The sequence below is a fragment of the Jaculus jaculus genome, chromosome X (genome assembly GCF_020740685.1).
Source record: "Jaculus jaculus isolate mJacJac1 chromosome X, mJacJac1.mat.Y.cur, whole genome shotgun sequence".
Taxonomy (NCBI): Eukaryota; Metazoa; Chordata; class Mammalia; order Rodentia; family Dipodidae; genus Jaculus; species Jaculus jaculus.
The window spans coordinates 112277222-112296736 of NC_059125.1; the positions used below are offsets into that span (position 1 = coordinate 112277222).

At 38.1% G+C, this 19515-nt stretch overlaps 1 protein-coding gene across 2 annotated transcripts in view; it reads right to left on the reverse strand.

Moving 5' to 3' along the window:
* Nucleotides 1-19515, reverse strand: part of Klhl13 (kelch like family member 13) — a 188964-nt gene that overhangs the window by 90134 nt on the left and 79315 nt on the right. For both annotated transcript variants that reach the window (XM_004671472.3, XM_045140695.1), the window contains exon 2: nt 19299-19372. In XM_004671472.3, coding sequence (XP_004671529.2) covers nt 19299-19348 — 50 coding nt within the window. In that variant the 5' untranslated portion in view covers nt 19349-19372. The remainder of the gene's footprint in view (nt 1-19298; nt 19373-19515) is intronic.

Consider the following 19515-nt stretch of genomic DNA (forward strand, 5'->3'; position numbering starts at 1 on the left):
TTTGAATTTGTGGACACATAGGCATAGGATATAGGGTCTCATGGGATAGCTGAGAATACAAGTCACAAAGGCCATTAGGAGCCAAAAAGAAAAATCAGACAGTTCAAAGAAGATGACAATGATATACAGTATCTACAAATAGGGCTCTGTACTGACTCAACACAAATCAACTGAAGATGACACCTCATTATTAGTAATCCACAAAAGATCTTTTTCTTATCCAGACCTAGTTCCCATTGTGAGTGGCCCCATATTGTACAAAATTGAATAACCATACCACCCTACCCAGTGCTGTCATGTAGCTGCTAAAAAATACACAACTTGTAGCATGTGGTAAATCGATGCATAAGAGTATACAGGAAGAATTTGAAGGAAGGAGTTGAAGAAGAAAAGGAAATTAAGAAAACCTGTGAGGCAAGGCTTTTCCACTCCCAAAGTATGCTGCTGTGAAACTCCCTCTTTCTCTAACACTTCCCCACCTGCCAGCAATCTCAGCCATTACAAGTTCATTTGCTAACAAGAAGCCTGTTAAAAGTACAACTGCCGGGCTGGAGAGATGGCTTAGTGGTTAAGCGCTTGCCTGTGAAGCCTAAGGACCCCGGTTGGAGGCTCGGTTCCACAGGTCCCACGTTAGCCAGATGCACAAGGGGGCGCATGCGTCTGGAGTTTATTTGCAGAGGCTGGAAGCCCTGGCGCGCCCATTCTCTCTCTCTCCCTCTATCTGTCTTTCTCTCTGTGTCTCTCGCTCTCAAATAAATAAATAAAAAATTTTTTTTAAAAAAAGTACAACTGCCACAATGAGGCATCTATCAGTTTTTCACACACAGGTGTGAATCAGTTCAATCAAGTCTCTTCCAACAGCAAAGAGCTGTTGTCCCTGGAACTAAAACAGGCTGGAGGTAGGAGAAAGCCTTGCGAACCCTAGCACTCTTGGCTGGGGTGCTATTTCAAAGAGTTTAAAAGGAGAAGGGGCTTGGAAGATGGTAGAAATAGAGATGCTGAGCTGCTGAATGGCACCTACAATCCCAATGTTTTCGTGACAGAGACAGAAGAATCCTTGGTGCTTGCTAGCTAGGTTGTCTAGCTGAATCAGTGAGCTCTGAATTCATTCAGAGATCCTGCCTCAAAATAAGGTAAAGAATGACAGAGGAAGATACCCAATATCGACTTCAAACCTCCCAATGCATGCACAAACTGACCTCCCAATGCATGCACACACAAGTGCACATGCACCTCCATACATACACTGGCCCACATGCATACAAATACACATGCACACACACATACACATAGCACAATAATAAATAAACTACAATAATTGAGTTAGTCTACAAACCTCACCATCATGTATATGGTGTACAATGTCCAAGCAAATGATTTGCAAATAAACTTTTAGAACAAACTCAATTTACAGGTTGTGAACTACTTGAACTTCACAATATTTAACTTCCCCAATACACACACACACACACACACACACACACACACACACACACACACACCCTAAACAGACCAGTCTCTTCTGTTTAGCATATGCTATATGTTTTTCTCTTTTGTCATTAACCTCTTGAAACAGTCTTTGTGCAGATGGTGGCTGCCTTCCTCTTCACACAAGTTCTATCTTTCATATTCTTCAAGCCAAATTCTACCTTAATTTGATGACTGTAACACTAACTATATGCCACTTTCTGAATTCCTGCACTGGCTGCACAAATTAGAATAGTTATTTATCCTATGCCTGCTAAACAAGGACTGTTAGCTAACCATGTACATGCAAGAAGCCATGCATTCAGCTACTTAAGCATTTAATAGGCATCTCCATTGCACCAGAGGTTGTGAGCATTTAATAAGCATCTACTCTGGGCCTAGCAGATCAAAGTGGAGTAAATTTAGTTTCCCAGTTTCAATGTGGTCAATCTAAGAAGCATCACGCAGCAGTAGTTCTGTGAGATATGCTGTAATTGAAGTGTTCTCCATCTAACATAAATTAACATGGATTGCCCTAAATGGACTATAGTAGGGGATTAGGGAGCATTTCATAGTGTTGACTTTGGACATTATCCTATAGTTAAGAGACACCTATAGAAGAGTGTGCAAGTAGAGAATGCAAGGGATTAAGTCAGACAGAAAGGATAAGAGAGGGGGATGCAAGTCTAGTTAGGACACAATTCCAATTATGACTACATATGATTTAAAAAAGTTAAAGCAGTTTTGGGAGGCATACAAAAATTTTGAGGGCTGGAGAGATGGCTTAGCGGTTAAGAGCTTGCTTGTGAAGCCTAAGGACCCTGGTTCGAGGCTTGATTCCCCATGACCCACGCTAGCCAGATGCACAAGGGGGCACATGCATCTGGAGTTCATCTGCAGTGGCTGGAGGCCCTTGCGTGCCCATTCTCTCCCTCTCTCTCTCCCCACCCTCTCTCTGTCTCTCTCTCTCTTCCTTTCTCGCTCTGTCACTCTCAAATATATAAATTTTAAAATTGTGAAATGGAATGTAAAATACTTATTGGCCAGACATTATGATAATGTCAAATGTTTGTTAAACACATTCTATGTGCCAGTGTGAAAAATCCTTTCCCCACCTAATGATTAAACTTACATTAATTGTTATTAGAACTTTATAATACAGATACTATCAACATCCCTCTTTTACAGAAGACAAAATTAAGACATAGAAAAATCAAGTTACCTGAGTTATCACAGAATATATAAATATCGGACCTGGAATTTGAACCAATGCCATCTAGTTCCAGAGTCCATAGCCATAAGTTCTCTAATATATCTCGAAATGTGAGAGTGTTAGGGAGAGAAAGAATATAGATGACTCTGAGGTTACTGAGAGAGAAACAGGTAATGATAGAAAGCACTAAAATACACTATACATGAAAACAGTTCCTACGGCATTAATTAGTACTGCCTCCTATATCTAAGTTCAAGGACAAATTCCTCTCTAATATGCTGTGCCAGAAATTAGGATTGAACTGCACTGAGGTTCTTGGACTTGACACACACACATATGTGTGTGTGTGTGTGTGTGTGTGGTGCATTTAAAACCTGGTACATTCAGCCTATTTCTAGAAATGTTCATAAATGTGGCATATCACCTTTTCTATCATGAAAGCTCTGAAGACAAAAAAAAAATCGATTCAACTTTGATGAACATCAAGTACTGTCCATTGCAGATTCATTAAGAATATACTGCCTTGACAGAAAGCCTCAAGTATCCAAGCATATCCTCAGCAAAAGAAACACTTCTGGAGGCTTCACCATACCTGAACTACAGCTATACTAAAAAGCCATAGTAATAAAAACAACATGATACTGACATAAAAACAGGAACATAGACCAATGGAATAGAATCAAGGACCTGGACTTTGGGTCAAGTAACTACAGCCACTTGATATTTGACAAAGGCCCTAACAATGTATGTTGGGCCCTGAAAGGCCCAGGCGTGAGGCCTAGTGGAACTTCCTGAGCCTAGCTAAAGTTTGGCGACCTGTCTCTGGCCAGCTATGACTCAGCAGGATGCCTAATGGTTTCTGGCCTGCTACTTCCCTGTGTTAATTATAATTACCATTTCAATAGTTAAAGTTTACTATTGGCCCTTACCTCTTCCCCCATCCTAAAATCCCCGCCTTCACACCCAACATGATATAGGCAACTGCTCAGAGTAATAAAGGGAGTTGTTTCTGCATGGAAAAGACTCCTGACTCAGTGTGGTTTGTCTCCGGTGGCCAGGAGAGGTTTCTGAGTCGTCCGACGCTGATCATCCTCCTCAACCCCTAGGGAAGAACCAGCAGGCCTGGTCCTTCCCTCGGCACAACCTGAGTGGGAAGGAGCCCCGCAAATGTACACTGGAGAAAATACAGCATCTTCAACAAATTGTGCTGGACAAACTGGATAACCATATGCAGAAAAATGAAACTCAATCCACACATTTCACTAGGCACAAAAACCAAGTCCAAATAGATCAAATACCTAAATATAAGACCAGATACTCTGCTACTACGAGAAGAAAAAATAGGGCTGGAGAGATGGCTTAGTGGTTAAGCATTTGCATGTGAAGCCTAAGGAGTGTGGTTCGAGGTTTAATTCCCCAGGACCCACGTTAGCCAGATGCACAAGGGGGTGCACGTTTCTGGAATTCATTTGCAGTGGCTGGAGGCCCTGGCATGCCCATTCTCTCTCTCTCTTTCCCTCTTTATCTCTGTCTGTCACTCTCAAATAAATAAATAAAAATAAAATATAGGAGGAACTTTCCATGACATAGGACTGGGAAAAGACTTCCTGAACAAAACCACAGTAGCTCAGGAAATTAAACAATCACTCAACCATTAGGATCTCAGGAAGCTGAAAAGTTTGTTCACACAAACAAACAATAAGCAGAGCCAACAGATTTTCCACAGACTGGGAGAAAATCTTTGCCGGATACACATTGGGCAGAGACTGAATTTCTAAACTCTACAAAGGACTCAAAAATTTAAACAATAACAACAGTGCCAGGGGAAAAAAAATAAATAAAATAAATAAATAAATTAATTAATTAATTAAAAAATTTCAGTGCCAGGGGAAAAAAAAATCAAAAAAAATTTAAAAAAAAAATTTAAAAAAGTCAAACAACCCACTCACAAAATGGGGCAGAAAACTGCACAGGGAGTCCTCAGAGGAAGAAATACAAATGGCAAACACACACTTAAGAAAATGTTTAACATCCCTTATCATCAGGGAAATGCAAATTAAAACAACTATGAGATTCCACCTTACCCCAGTAAGGTTAGCAAACATTAAAAAAAAAAAATCTAATGACAACAAATGCTGGTGAGGTTGTGGAGAAATAGGAACACTCATTCACTGTTGGCGAAAATGCAAGCTGGTATAACCACTATGGAAAGAAATATGGATACTCCTAAAAAGGATGACTATAGAGGTACCAACAGACCCAGTTACTCCCTTATTGAGCATTTACCCTAAAAGTTCCAAACCTCAGCTCAGAGATATTTGCTCAACCATGCTTATAGCTGCTCAATTCACAATAGCTAAGAACTGTATTCAACCCAGATGTCCATCATTAGATGAATGGATAACCAAGATGTGGTATATCTACACAATGGAATTCTACGCAGCAGTAAGGAAAAATGAGCCAACGGAATTTGAAGAAAAATGGTCAAACTTGGAACAGATAATTCTCAGAGAACTCACCCAATCACAGAAAGATAATCGTTGCATGGTCTCTCTCATCTGAGGCTCCTAGCCTGAATCTTCCCGTGACAATGACATACCTAATAAATATCTCAAGGACTGGACAATAGGGATGATGGGGTGGGGGGAGAGGGAAAGGGTGGGGGGCCCAAAAATTGGACCCAAATGGAAATGGTACCATAAAATCCTACCTCCTGAAAGACATACTAAAAAGTCAAACCTTCATCAGGTGCTTAGAGAGAATACCTGATTCACAACCTGGAGAGGGCACGAAGATGTAAATAGCAAAACAGGAAGAAGGCACAAGACTGATTCCAATTCACAATTATGTACACTATTAAGTACTTTGGGTTTTTTAATAATGCCATTTTCTAAAGCCAGTATTTTGCTGTGTCACTGAAAAGAATATGGCACTGTATTCATGGGCATGCCTGAACACTGCACCATAAACTAGGTCTGCATGATGTGTTTTACCTTCCATATGACAATACCCACTACACTTCAGAACACCCTGACCAAATAAGAGCTACTTTTCCAACACTGGCAATGCTATTCTCACATATTTAATTGACAAAGAAAGAGAAAATTCTGACCTCATCTGCCAACGGACAAAGTACGGTCTCATGACACAAAACAAGAACTGAAGAACATTCGCTAATAAAGGCTCATCCATCTTGATTTCCCTGGAGAAGTCACATGTCTGGTGGGCGTCATATAGAAACTGAGCTGTAAATGCACACACTTTAGGCAAGGTTCACAGTATGTAGCAGATAGCTTTAGGTTCACTGAGATGAACTTCCAGACCAGGCACAGTTATGGAGGAAGGGATTTATTGAAGCTTACAGATCCAGGGAAAGTTCCATAAGGGCAGAAGAAACTGGCCTGATTTCACAGGACCAAGCAGAGAGACAGAAGTACAAGCCTAAAAGGTCAAAAGCCACAGCACACTTCAGGAACTCCTGCTAGGCACACTTTGCATATCTTTATTTTATTTTATTTATTTTATTTTGTTTTTTCAAGGTAGGGTCTCTCTCTAGTCCAGGCTGACCTGGAATTCACTATGGAGCCTCAGGGTGGCCTTGAACTCACAGCAAACCTCCTACCTCTGCCTCCCGAGTGCTGGGATTAAAGGCATGGGCTACACCTTGTGTATCTTTAGATTGAAATTGGAAACCCACCACCACACCTTAAGATCACCTAGTGATGACATTGCCTCCAGCCAGATAGCCAGCAGATGCAAACTACAAACAAACAACTGAATATATTGGGGGCCATCTATTCTATTCAAATCACCACACAGTAACAATTTACAACATCTTACATTGGGAGATACATTCATCCTTTGATTCGACAGGATACTTAAGAGTTCAAAACACAGTGAATAATAGTATGCTATATTTTGTTATACATGCAAGCAAATATGCTATCCTCCAGAATTTTCCTAGTCCACTCCAGTGGTGGACAAACCATTTCCTTTTTAAAAAAATATATAGGTAGTATCACACAATATTTCCATTTCTTCTAGTTCTGAGGTAAAAAAAATAACTATTTTACAGATTAATATATATAAGGTATACATACCTAGAAATCTAAGTTAAAATAAATTTTCTACGTGAAGCTCTTATTGCCACTGACTCACAATATCTGAACATTGTTCCAATAAAAATATGAATACAAACCTTTCCTAAAGCCAGATACTTTGAAAGTTAGTCTAAGACAATAAAAAATGAAGAATGTAAAAATAAATCTAAAGGTTAAATATGATAATATATGTAAACTGCCTAGCATAAGGCCCATTAATATCTAAGGCATTTAAAAAATGACAGCTTAGATCCTTCAAGATCAGGTGACTCTCCTTGGAACTAAACCATAAATCCTAAGGCAACAATTAAGTTCTAATTATCAGGTCTACTTTAATCTGATTCATTCCCCTATTTTAGCCTCCAGTACATTCAGCCCCATCTAATAATTCTACGTATTTATATATCAGTTTTATTAGGCTATAAGCACCCCCTAAAGACACCTCAAGGCTTTTAAAATAAATTGTAATTTAAAAGTTAAACACATGAAAGAGAACACCATTTATTTAGTAAACACATAATATCTTACATCTCTATATGCCCTACGAATTTAAAAAACGCTTTAATAGTTTTGATTTCATTAATTTGTTATCTTTCATAGCTCTACCTTACCTAGGAGGAAATTGAGACCCGTGGAAGTTAAATGATAGTATATTAACAGAAAAACCAGGACTGGAAACTAGTTGGTGATGGCAAGTAGAGGGAGATGAGGAAATGCATAAGAACAGTGAAGAAACACAGATAGGGAAGACAGACAAATACAGAGACACACAGAGTTGATCTGAATTAAAACCCATCTCCATAAAGGCTATCTCTAGAATATGCTGTAATTCTGTTCAACTGCAAGCACAATGGTATCATCACTTAAGAATAACCTTGCAAGTGAGACAAGGTGCACTGCAGAGACCTTAAACTATTCTCATCAGCCTAGGTTAGAGTAAGGGTAAGAAAGAGCAAATGGAACTAGGTGTTTCTGCTAAGGAATCTTTAACTATGCCAGAGAAGTGGAATAATTTCAGAATGAGTTGATGAGAATTTGGTTAGTAGGAAGTAAAGAGAATTCTAAAAACCACAAGAATGACAGCTATCAGGAACTACCACCACCTCGACTAATTACCCAAGGAAATGCCTTCCACCCAGGATTGGCCTCTAGACCTTAATAGATAAGACACAGCTGTGACCAGGAAAGGCAAAGACATTTCTATGCTGGTCATGCAATGAAATTTTCCAGAAACCCACCATCTGGAACATGACTCCAATGCAATTTTCTAGAAAACATTCTCTTAGAAGCACTGTGCAACAAAACGGTTTCTGTGGTCACCAGTAGCTACCAACCACTAGAGGAAGAAGACAAACACCAGTGAAGGTGCCCAAGGACAAGCCTGCAGCAAACACACAGGAACCAGGAAGCAAACTTCCTCCAGACCTGATAAAACTTTAGTGGCCATGAGGTAAAGGATGCTGTGCAAGTCACATTCATCACCTCCCCAGTATTGTTGTAACCTGCAAGATTCACACAATACTGGGCCCATAAACATTCCTTCATGGATGACAGAGAGGGCACGAGTTCCTCAAACCTCCCTGAGGAGTTACAGGAAGTTAATTAACATTTTCTGAAGTGGTATAGCCACTACAAGACCCCAACTCATACCTATGCAGGAAAAACTAATTAAATCTCAGTGGGACAGAAGTCTTCATGACCCCACAGTGCATACAATAACCCCACTGAGGAAGGCCTCCAGGGTAATGAGAGCTGGGGCAAGGGGATAAAAGAGAATAACCTGCTATAATTAATATAAAATAAAAATTAATATTTAATAAAACTCAGTGGGTTACACATGTATACCACACACACACACACACACACACACACACACACACACACACACACATGTGCGGGTGCACATGCACACATGCACGTGCAGGCGCCATCAAGATAAAAGAGGGACTAATTGATAAAAAAGAAGAGGTTTGGCAGAAAAGGGTGGAAAAAGAAGTCAGGAGAAGGTAATGGAGGGGGATTAAGTTCAAAATACATTATAAAAATGTATAAAATTGTCAATAAATTCAAGAAAGATTTAGGGCCCATCTGCACAAAGAAAGCAAAAAAGGTGAATTTTGTTGAAGGACTATAAATCAATAACTGACACAATAGTTAATACTGAAAGGCTGCTTGTTGTTTTTAAGCAAGAGCCAAATTATAGCTCCGCTAAGTCAAATACATGTCTTAGAAAGTCTACTTTCTATTCACATTTGGTAGTAAAATAACTTACTGTGTTGTTTTGGTTATACTACTCTATACCACATAAATTATTCCTCAAAACAACATGTTTGTATGGCCCTCATCATCAAAGAAAATTCAAAAGTACTGAGGCATTTTATGCTTGTGATATGGGAACCATTAGCTCCATCTGATGGACAGGAACAATAACTACAAACACCAGTATTAAACCAAGTTCACATCACTACTTCAAACTGAACTTCTTTAGCCCAGAGCAGCCCTTGGGGTCTTAAGTTCAATATTCCATTTAGACAAGCAAATGCAACCAAGAGGATCTTCCAGGCCAGAACCTACCCTATCAAACAATCCTAACCATCACTAGGATTAGGAATTGTGGATGTGTTTAGGCTATAAAATTCTTTCCTGCTCCTATCTCCCCAAACTGCTATAAGATAAACAATTTTCATTTACTTTGATTAAAACTGTATCTGCAGACTCTCACAACATTTAATTATTAAAACCAACAATGTACTTCCTTGCAAACAAAATAAAGAGGGGGCATTTTATTGGCTAGGAATTAACATGAAAGTAAAGTTATACTTACTTGAAAAGCTTTCAAATGAATGTTTCTCGTGCTTTTGGATTTTTGTGGACCAGTGAAATTTCAAAACAACTTGAAAAACTTCTTGGGGGTCCTACACAGGGTAGGCAACTTTGTTTTGCAAAGTGAGACCATTTTAAAAGGCAACTCCTTATCCACAATTTCAAGACTCGAATACTTGGAAATCAAACGTGCCCATTTTGTTTCCTGTAATTTATTTAGCGTCAGTATCTGAACTGACCCGAATTCATCCAGCAGTAAATCCTGTCCTGAACTGGCATGAGGCTATCCATATGCTCCTTCTCTCACTTAGAATAAATATTCTTAGGTTATACTACAGAAACATTTCTGTAACTGATTATGGGGAGTCACTTTGGACCATGCTGGTCTCTTATATAAGACAAGATCCATGGACTTTATCATGTCTCTGAAATCTAAAGTGAACCTAAATTCTGAAACATTTCTTGTCTCTAGTGTAATTCTGAAGATTGTATCTCAATATGATGTCAAGATAATAACGGCAGAGATTCATAGTCTTTGATTACCATTGTTTCATCAAAACAAGGGATGAAACTGGATTGAACTAACCAATGAAGAAGTACAATCTCAGAAAAAAAATATCAACCAAGTTAGTTTTTTGAAGGACAATCAAATTGTTGCATTAACTGCCATGTGAGAATCACTATCATTGAAAAACATCCTACTGGTGTGCTCTATGTTCAAAAGATGACCTTTGGAACCATTTTGTAGTATAGATCAGGCTTGTCACTATAGGACAGGGATGAGTAAAGTCATTCTGTGGCTTCTAGAGGCTGTGGGTAAATGACATTTACACACTGACAGGCAAGCATGCATATAGAATATACCAAACAAAAATATATTTTTTATCTTAAAATGGCTCTACAGTATAAATCAAAAGTATGTACAACTCTGGTCCAAGTGTAACTAAAAATGTTCTTGAGTTTTAAATGAATCAATGCAACTGAATGAACTTGAATCTCCAGAAATAAATCTAAGAAATAAAAAGAAGTGCCCTACTGCCAGAATACTGGGAAAGTTGGAAGAAAAACATTCACCAGCAAACCACCTTGTTGCTAAGAATCTTATGGATTTTTTCAAATTATTTATTTCTGCACTCTTTCTTTTCTCTGACCAGTTTGATATATTAACAAGCTGGACTACCTGGACATGTCAAATTAAATCTTAACACATGCTAATGAACACATGTCCAACCATTTAAAAGAAAGAACCATTTAAAAATCCACTATATGCACCTTTAAACAAGATAATAAATTATTAAGTTTGACAGCATTTAATGAGTTTCTACATGTTATGTCATCAGGATAGCCATAGAAAACAAGTGCGTAAATTAGGAATGGGCCTTTCTCCTCATGTACTCTGTGGTCTAGGCAAAAGATACTGTTAAAAAAATAAAGCTGGGCATGGTAGTTGAGAGTCAAGGCATGAAGATCACCATAAACTTGAGGCCATCCTGGTCTACATAGCCCAAGCCAGCAGGGATACATAACAGTCTCTCTCTCCCCCCCCCCCGACTTTCCACTCTTCTCTATTTACATATATAACTATGTATATTTACATATAATTATGATACATTATGCTAACTGAATATACATTTTTTTATTTATTTGAGAGTGACACAGAGAGAGAGACAGAGAGAATGGGCGTGCCAGGGCCTCCAGCCACTACAAATGAACTCCAGACGCGTGCGCCCCCTTGTGCATCTGGCTAAGGTGGGTCCTGGGGAATCAAGCCTCAAACTGGAGTCCTCAGGCTTCACAGGCAAGCGCTTAACTGCTAAGCCGTCTCTCCAGCCCCTAACTGTATATACTTATACAATAAAATACAGTGGGATGAATTTCATGTGATTTTACTAGAAGCAGAGCTCACAGGTTCATTTTTGAGCATGAACACAGGCAGGCTATCAATCAACATTCAGAGGCCTTAATTACAGAAAAGTTAGGGTATCTCCTTCACATGTATTTAAATATATAAACAATAATAAACTATGAATTAGTTGTACAGAATTCCAAATAAAGTCTAAGCTTTACTGCTGATGAACAACCTCCTGCATGTGAAATAGAAAATACCCTTTCCATTGCTTGACATATAAGTTTAATTGGTGTTCTAAGTATGTGCTTGGTCTCCCTGTGAAGGACCTCAGTATTGTCACAGAACTATGAAAGAAAAAGATGACATATTAGAGGAAGAACATTTAGATAATGATCTAAATGACAAGTGGCTAAAAGTGAGCCATGCCCCAAGCATAGAATCATCCTTGGGCAGCTGCCTGGGAGGGCAAGGCCAGCACAAGAGAGGCTGGGAGCAGGGACCCACTGCAAACTATTGTGAGTCTGGGCAGAAGTGGGGGTTGCCTTAAGGGTAGAGCCATTCCTGGACAGTTGCCTGGGAGGGCAAGGCCAGCGAAAGAGAGGTTAGGAGCAGGGTTACACCATTGCACACCATATTCTGCTTGGCTGATCCCTGTGCTGCTGGTCCCTGGAGTCCCCATGGTTCCAAAGCTAGGGCCATGCCTCCACCCCATCCTCACCATTGCAACACTTTCACCCCTCCCCACGTCACTGGCCCTTGTGTGAGTCCCCATGGTGCCAGGGTGAGGGACCATGCTTCCACCCATCTCCATTGCACCTGTCACTGCACCTCTGGTTCATTTGACTCCCCATGGTGCCAGAGTCAGAATCCACACTTCTGCTGCCCCACCCCAGCATCCAGTCCCTGCTGGTTCTCAACCCACTCATCTGGCCCCTGAGGGTCCACACACCACCAGCCTCAACAGATCTTGCCAGTCTCTGCTGTCTCATTTGATTGTACCAAGCCATGCCACTGGCTGCCTCCTTATGCCTAAGCCACCACACCAGCCATATCCTCCAACCATTTTCAGGACTGGTTCTTGGTTCTAAGAGACCCAATCATTTCCCTATGCCTCCTCCATTTTCACACCACCAGCATCTGCCTACCAATGCCCCAGAGAGGAAGCACAGGGTTATCTAGCAACCCACAGAATGGGAAAAAAATCTTCATCAGCTATACCACTAACAGAGACCTAATATGTAGAAACTACAAATAACTCAAAAAAGTAAGCATCAAAAATCAAGCAATCTACTCAAAAAAAAAAAATGGGACAGAGAACTGAACAGGGAATTCTCAAAGGAAGAAATACAAATGGCTAATGCCCACCTATTAACCATCAGGGAAATGCAAATTTAAACAACTATAAGATTCCACTTCACTCCAGAAAGGATGGCAATCATTTAAAAAAAATCAAATGCTAATAAATATTGGCAAGAATGCAGGGAAAGTGGAACACTCATTCACTGCTGGTGAGAGTGCAAACTTGTACAACTACTATAGAAGTCAATATGGAAACTCCTGGAAAAGATGAAAATAGAGCTAACAAGTGATCCAGTCATTCCTTTACTGGGCATCTACCCTAAAGGCTCCACTCCTCACTGCATAGATATTTGTGCAACCATGTTTCTAGCTGCTCAATTTACAATAGCTACGAACTGGAATCAACACAGTTGCCTAATGTTTGACAAATGGATAATGAAAACATAGTACATATACACAATGGAATTCTCCTCAGCACTAAGGAAAAACAATATAATGCAATTTCTAGGAAAATGGGCAGAGTTAGAACTCACACAAGCACAGAAAGAAAAACACTACAAGTTCTCCCTCATTTGTGTTTCCTAAACTGGAACAAGTTGAGTTGCAGGCATACCTGACAGAAAATGCCAGGGACAGATAAGAGAAAGGGGTTTTGTTTGTTTGTTTTTTCTTTTTTCTTTTTTTTTTTCTTTTTTTTTTGAGGTAGGGTTTCAATGTAGCCCATGCTGACCTGGAATTCCCTATGAAGTCTCAGGGTCGCATCAAATACATGGCTATCCTCCTACCTCTGCCTCCCAAAGATAGGGAAGAGCTTGTAGGAATGGAAATGGAAGAGAGGGATGAGATATACACTAAACCAAATCCAAGATGAATTGGTACCATAGAAGCTCCTGGATAGCAGACTAAAAGAAATAATCCTCAACAGAATCATGGAGGGATCATCTAGTAAGAAGGGCCCTGGAGACAATGGGATGAAGCCTAATTCTAAAATATTTGGATCTGGCTTATAACTCTGAGTACATAAAATTGGTTAAAATCCATGTGGAGCTGTTGATTGCAGTGACCTACAAGGTCCCCAAAACAAGACAGACTTCTGTCATAGCACTTGATTACCTGCCTGAGGTAAATGGTAAGACCCTATTGCTGAAGACACCACATGCTGCCAGTGCTGAACATCAAGAGATCTGGCTGAATATGGAAGGAAGCCAGTTCCCAGGTAGTTAGCCTATATAGTGCTGAAAAGCACTACCCAAGCTGCTGGGGGAAAAATGGCCAACACTATTGTAAGCAAGTAGTTTTTCTCTGCAGAAACAAAAAAAAAGTCCTTGCATGGATTAGAAAATTCCTCTAAATGATAAAATATACAACACTATAAACAAGTGTGTGCCTTTTATATGAAAATGTGCAACCCTTGAGTGATAAGAATATATATAATGATATATTGTACATGCATGTCATAAGCAACAGCTCATGACAGTAATAAGGTCTAGCCAAATTCTACAAAATTCTGAATCAACAAATGTCAATGTGATAAAAAGCCACTGGCAGGAATTGGGTGATGGCTCAGCAGTTAAATGTGCTTGCTTATAAACCAGTGTTCAACTCCCTAGCCACCTATGTAAAGCTGGATAGGCATTCATTTGCCGCAGCAAGATGACCTGCCCAAGCAATAATAAGATCATTAAAAAAACTATTTCCTCAATATTTTATGTTACCCTCTTATATAATCCTTGTATTTATTATATATGATGACTTCTAGAAGAATATTCTACTTATAATCAAAAGCACAAAAGTGCCTTCATGTTTACAAAGTAACCGTTTGGCAATGAATAACCTTGATAAATTTATTTTCTATGAAGTTAATCAACTGGGTGTTTATTTAGTAGCCACTTTGTACTTCGAAACATAAAGATATTATTTCCTAATTTATCAGTAAAGGAATGACTTGGATCCTAAACCCTCATATTTTACAGAAAGGTATGCTTTACAAATAGGGTTATATATTTTTAAAACATCAAATAACTTCATTCCCAGCTCTGTATTCACTTGACATGGATTTTTCACATATGAAGATGGAAAGAATAAGATTAGCTAACCAAAATATTACAAATTCCTGGCTTTCTGCAAGAGGTACATAAAATGTAGTAAAAATTATGGAAGGATGTACAAAATATGATGCAAATGGGAAATAACCTATTCATCTTTTATATGATGGTTCAAACTTTAAATTTCATACTTATGGAAATTAAACTCATAAACTCAATTTGGAAAGGAACTTAGGAACCAGACCGATTGTAAAATTAACATGCAAACATAAATTTCAATGACTGGCTAAATTGTTTACAGAAAACTAACAATGTGAGGAAGTTATAACAATGACATTAAAAGGTTACATGAGGGGGCTGGAGAGATGGCTCAGCAGTTAAGGTGCTTGCCTGTAAAGCCTAACAACCAGGGTTCAATTACCCAGTACCCATGTAAAGCCAGAAGCACAAAGTAGTGCATGCATTTGGAGTTCATTTGCAGCAGCTGGAGGTCCTGGTCTGTCCATTCTCTGTCTGTTTCTCTTATCTCTATCTCTCTCTGCTTGAAAATAAACAGATAAAATATTTCTAAAAATGAAATATAGCAGAAAACACGAGCAGCATAGTAGATCTAAGTAGTGTTTTCATGCTATGCTTCACATCTCCAAAATTTTTCAAAACTATACAACTATAAATAAACTATAAACCTTGTAACCTATTTCTCTCCTATTTTTCCCACTCCATGTCCCTGGAAAACCATCTATTTGTTTCTATATTTCTTTTCTTAGAACCCATGTAAGTGAAATCATATAGTATTTCACTTTCTACACCTACCTTATTTCACTGAGCAAAGTGTCCTCTGGGTTGATTCATGTTGCTACAAATGGTAGAATCTCTTTCTTAAAGGCTGAATATCATTCCACTATGTTTGTGGATATAACAATTACTTTATTCATACATTGAAGGAGAAGGTTGTTTTCTATGTTTTGGCCACTATGAATAATGTCGCAAAGAACATCAGTTGTGAAGATACCTCAACGTGGTCCTGATTTCATTTCCTTTGCACAAATGCCCAACACATGGATGTCTGAGTCATACAGTAGTTCTATGTTATTTTTAGAGGAACCTACCTACTGTTTTCCACAAAGGCTGTATTAGTGTGCATTTCCAAGAACACTGTACACTAGCCTCTTAAATCAACATGCTTTACAAAACTTGTTATCCTTTGTCTTCTTACCATTCCACTCTAACAGGGGTGAGGTAATGCTGTGGGATTGATTTGTAAGAAAATTTCACAGTATATATAGTTACATAACCAGACTACATTAAAATCCTCTGAAAATAAAATAACTAATTTTAAGTGGCGGAAAAGGTTGTACATACACTTCTAAAAATATTTAAATATTATAAGCACAAAAACTCTTATCATTACACATGAGGAAAATGCAAAGTGAAGATCAGTAAGAAACCACATCCAGAGAATTGGTGGGATATATATATATTAATCCCCAAAATTCTATGCTTAAAATACATCATAGATTGTATCTTTAATTGTTCCCAAAAATGTGCTCTACTGAATGGTGGTAGAAATGTTAGAAGGGGGGACATTATTGGAGAAAGTGGGTCAGTGGGATCATGCCCTTATTGTACATGTTGGGACCCTGGCCCTTTCTCTTTATTTCTCTTTACTTCCTGGTGGCAGTGTTCCATCTCTTATCATCAGGTCCAAAGCAATGGAGCCAATACATCATAGACTGAAACCAAATCTCTCTTTGAGTTGATTTTCTCAGTTATTTTGCCATAGCAACAGAAAGACTAACACAATATCCAAATGAAATGAGTGCACATACAAAAAAAGAGATCTGTATCAGTATTAATAAATATACTTGCTTATGCTCAAATATGGGATCCAACATAAGTGAATTAACAATAAGATAATAGGATCAACTGTGATATATTTAAATAATAGGATATTAAGTAACAATGAAAACAACAGTAATACTGACAAATGCAGCAATGTCTCTGATATTCCATCATGTACTCCTATATTTTCAATCAACATGGCGATACATTATTCCTTCTCTGAATTTCCTGGTTTCTGTTTCACTGAATGAATATATCATATAGTACCTATATGGATCACTATCCTCCCATTCCCCAGATGATAGATTACATTCCAACAAATAATCACCCTTCATACATTTCTTCCATGAGATTATTGTGTAAAATTCATTGTAGACTATCTGGCAAACAAAAGTGACTTTGTGGATATTCCCTCCCTACCTTACCATTTCCCCATTTGTTTATTTCACTATAAAACTGTGGGTTTTTACACAATACAATTGTATTTTGAAATACTTCACAATTCAAAAAAAAAAAAAAAACACAGTCTAAAACTACTTAGTGGGCTAGAGATAGGGCTTACTGGTTAAGGTGCTTGCCTGCAAACCAAAGGGTCACCTAAAGTTAGTTTGCAGTGGCTAGAGACCCATTCCCTCTTCCCCCTCCCTCTCTCTCTTTCTCTCTCTCTAATAAATAAACAAAAATACAATTGAAAACTACTTAATGGGGCTGGAGAAATGACTTAGTGGTTATGTTGTTTGTCTGCAAAGCCAAAGGATCCCGGTTCAATTCTCCAGAACCCATATTAGCCAGGTGCACAAGGGGGCACATGCATCTGGAGTTCATCTGTAGTGGCTGGAGGCCCTGGTGTGCCCATTCTCTCTCTCTCTCCTCCTTTCTCTCTCAAATAAATAAGTAAATAAATATATTTTTTAAACTACTTAGTGATGGGGACATGTTCTATGAAATATAACACTAGGCAAACTAATCAATCTGTGTACAACACACAGTAAGTCTTCATGTTTACAGATGGTTTCTAGGGGTTTTATTTTTATTACATATTCTAAATGGCCTGTCACTTGATGTGGCCTCTTGATAAAATCAGAAGACATGTTCAAAACATTAGACATGAAATTGCTGCCATGGAACACAAAATCTTGTTTTACAGTGAACTGTATGAATATATATTCACACACACATACATACACACACACACATACACATACATACATAAACATACACACTAAAGTAATGACAAAAGGCACAGTATAATAACTAAATGAACCAATAAGTCACTTATTTATATTATCAAGTATTATGCACTGTAAATGATTGTAATTAGTTACACTTTTATATAGCATAGAGAAAAACAGGTTGATTTATACTAACATCAGAATGAATACATGAATAATGAATCACCCTATGATACAAGGGAAGATGCATTAGTAGACAATGGGATTTTTCATAGCCATTATAACCTTAGAGGACCACTGTCACTTATGCAACCATTTTTTATGGAAATTCTGTGTGGTATATGACTGTGCTGAATTTAAAGTCTGACATTTATATTTCAATAATTCTACCACATATATAACTATTTTCAAAACCTGATCCCTCATGCATGTCCTCTCTCTCTCTTTCTACCTCTGTCTCAGTCATTCCCTCTCCTTCTTCCTCTCCCTCCTCGCACATTACATACACACACATATATACATATATTTAAAATAGAATTACATTGTGATTATGTATACATTTCTACTACTGAAAATCCAGTTACAAGCTTGTCAGGCGGCTAAAAGGAGGCACTGGTAGTCTATGTTCTGGTTCTGATATTTACAATCAGTATAGTCTTAGCAGGGAGTGTCTTGATGATTTTAAACTTCAATTTTTTCATCTATGAAACAGAGCCAATATTAACTAGACTGCAAGATTACTATGAAGATGAAATACAATCAAGCCATTAAGAATAAAAGATACTCATTCACACCTGCAAAAACAAGGTTGTATTTCTCTAAAACATTAATTTAAATTCCTACATTGTTAAAGAAAGCTCCAACTGGCTCATTTTAACCCACTGAAAAGATTTTTAGTGACAGAAATGTACATACAATCATACTGTATACATAATTTACAGGGCAATACTATTTTTTTGTTTTGTTTTATTTTTATTGAGGTAGGATCTCACTCTGGTCCAGGATAACCTGGAATTAACTATGTAGTCTCAGGGTGGCCTTGAACTCACAGTGATCCTTCTACCTCTGCCTCCCGAGTGCTGGGATTATAGGTGTGCACCACCATGTCTGGCTTAGGGCAATACTATTTTTAAAATAAGTTCTTGAAACATCTACTCTTAAGCTATAATTGTATTTAGAGATAATGCCTTTAAAACAAAACTTCAAATCAAAATCTCTAGTGACTATATGCCAGCTGTTCTCTCTTTATAAAAATTGTTTTTTCCAGGTATAATCTCTATTTTTCATTACCTCAGAACACAGTGGCACTAATACATTTTCATTTCATTTATCTTGTTACTCATTTATTCTCATATTTACTAATATAATAAGTACTTCTTGTTTTATGTTAAGTATATAATAAGTATTTACTGGGAACTTGCTAAGTATACAAATGGGTATCAAAGACATCAAAATAACTCATAAAGTAAATTGTTTCCATAAATATACCGGTTACGAAGGATTGCAGCAACCAATTCTCCTCTATGCAAAAGATCCATCACTTCTCAAATTTGGATAATGACCTGTTCAGGAGGAGAAGAAACCAAAATTTACATTAAAATCAGAATCAGAACATTTCCAAACTAGGCTACTTATATAATATTTTTAATGTTTCATGACTAAAGGCAAGATGAAATCCATGTTCCTAGTATCTAATTACATCTTA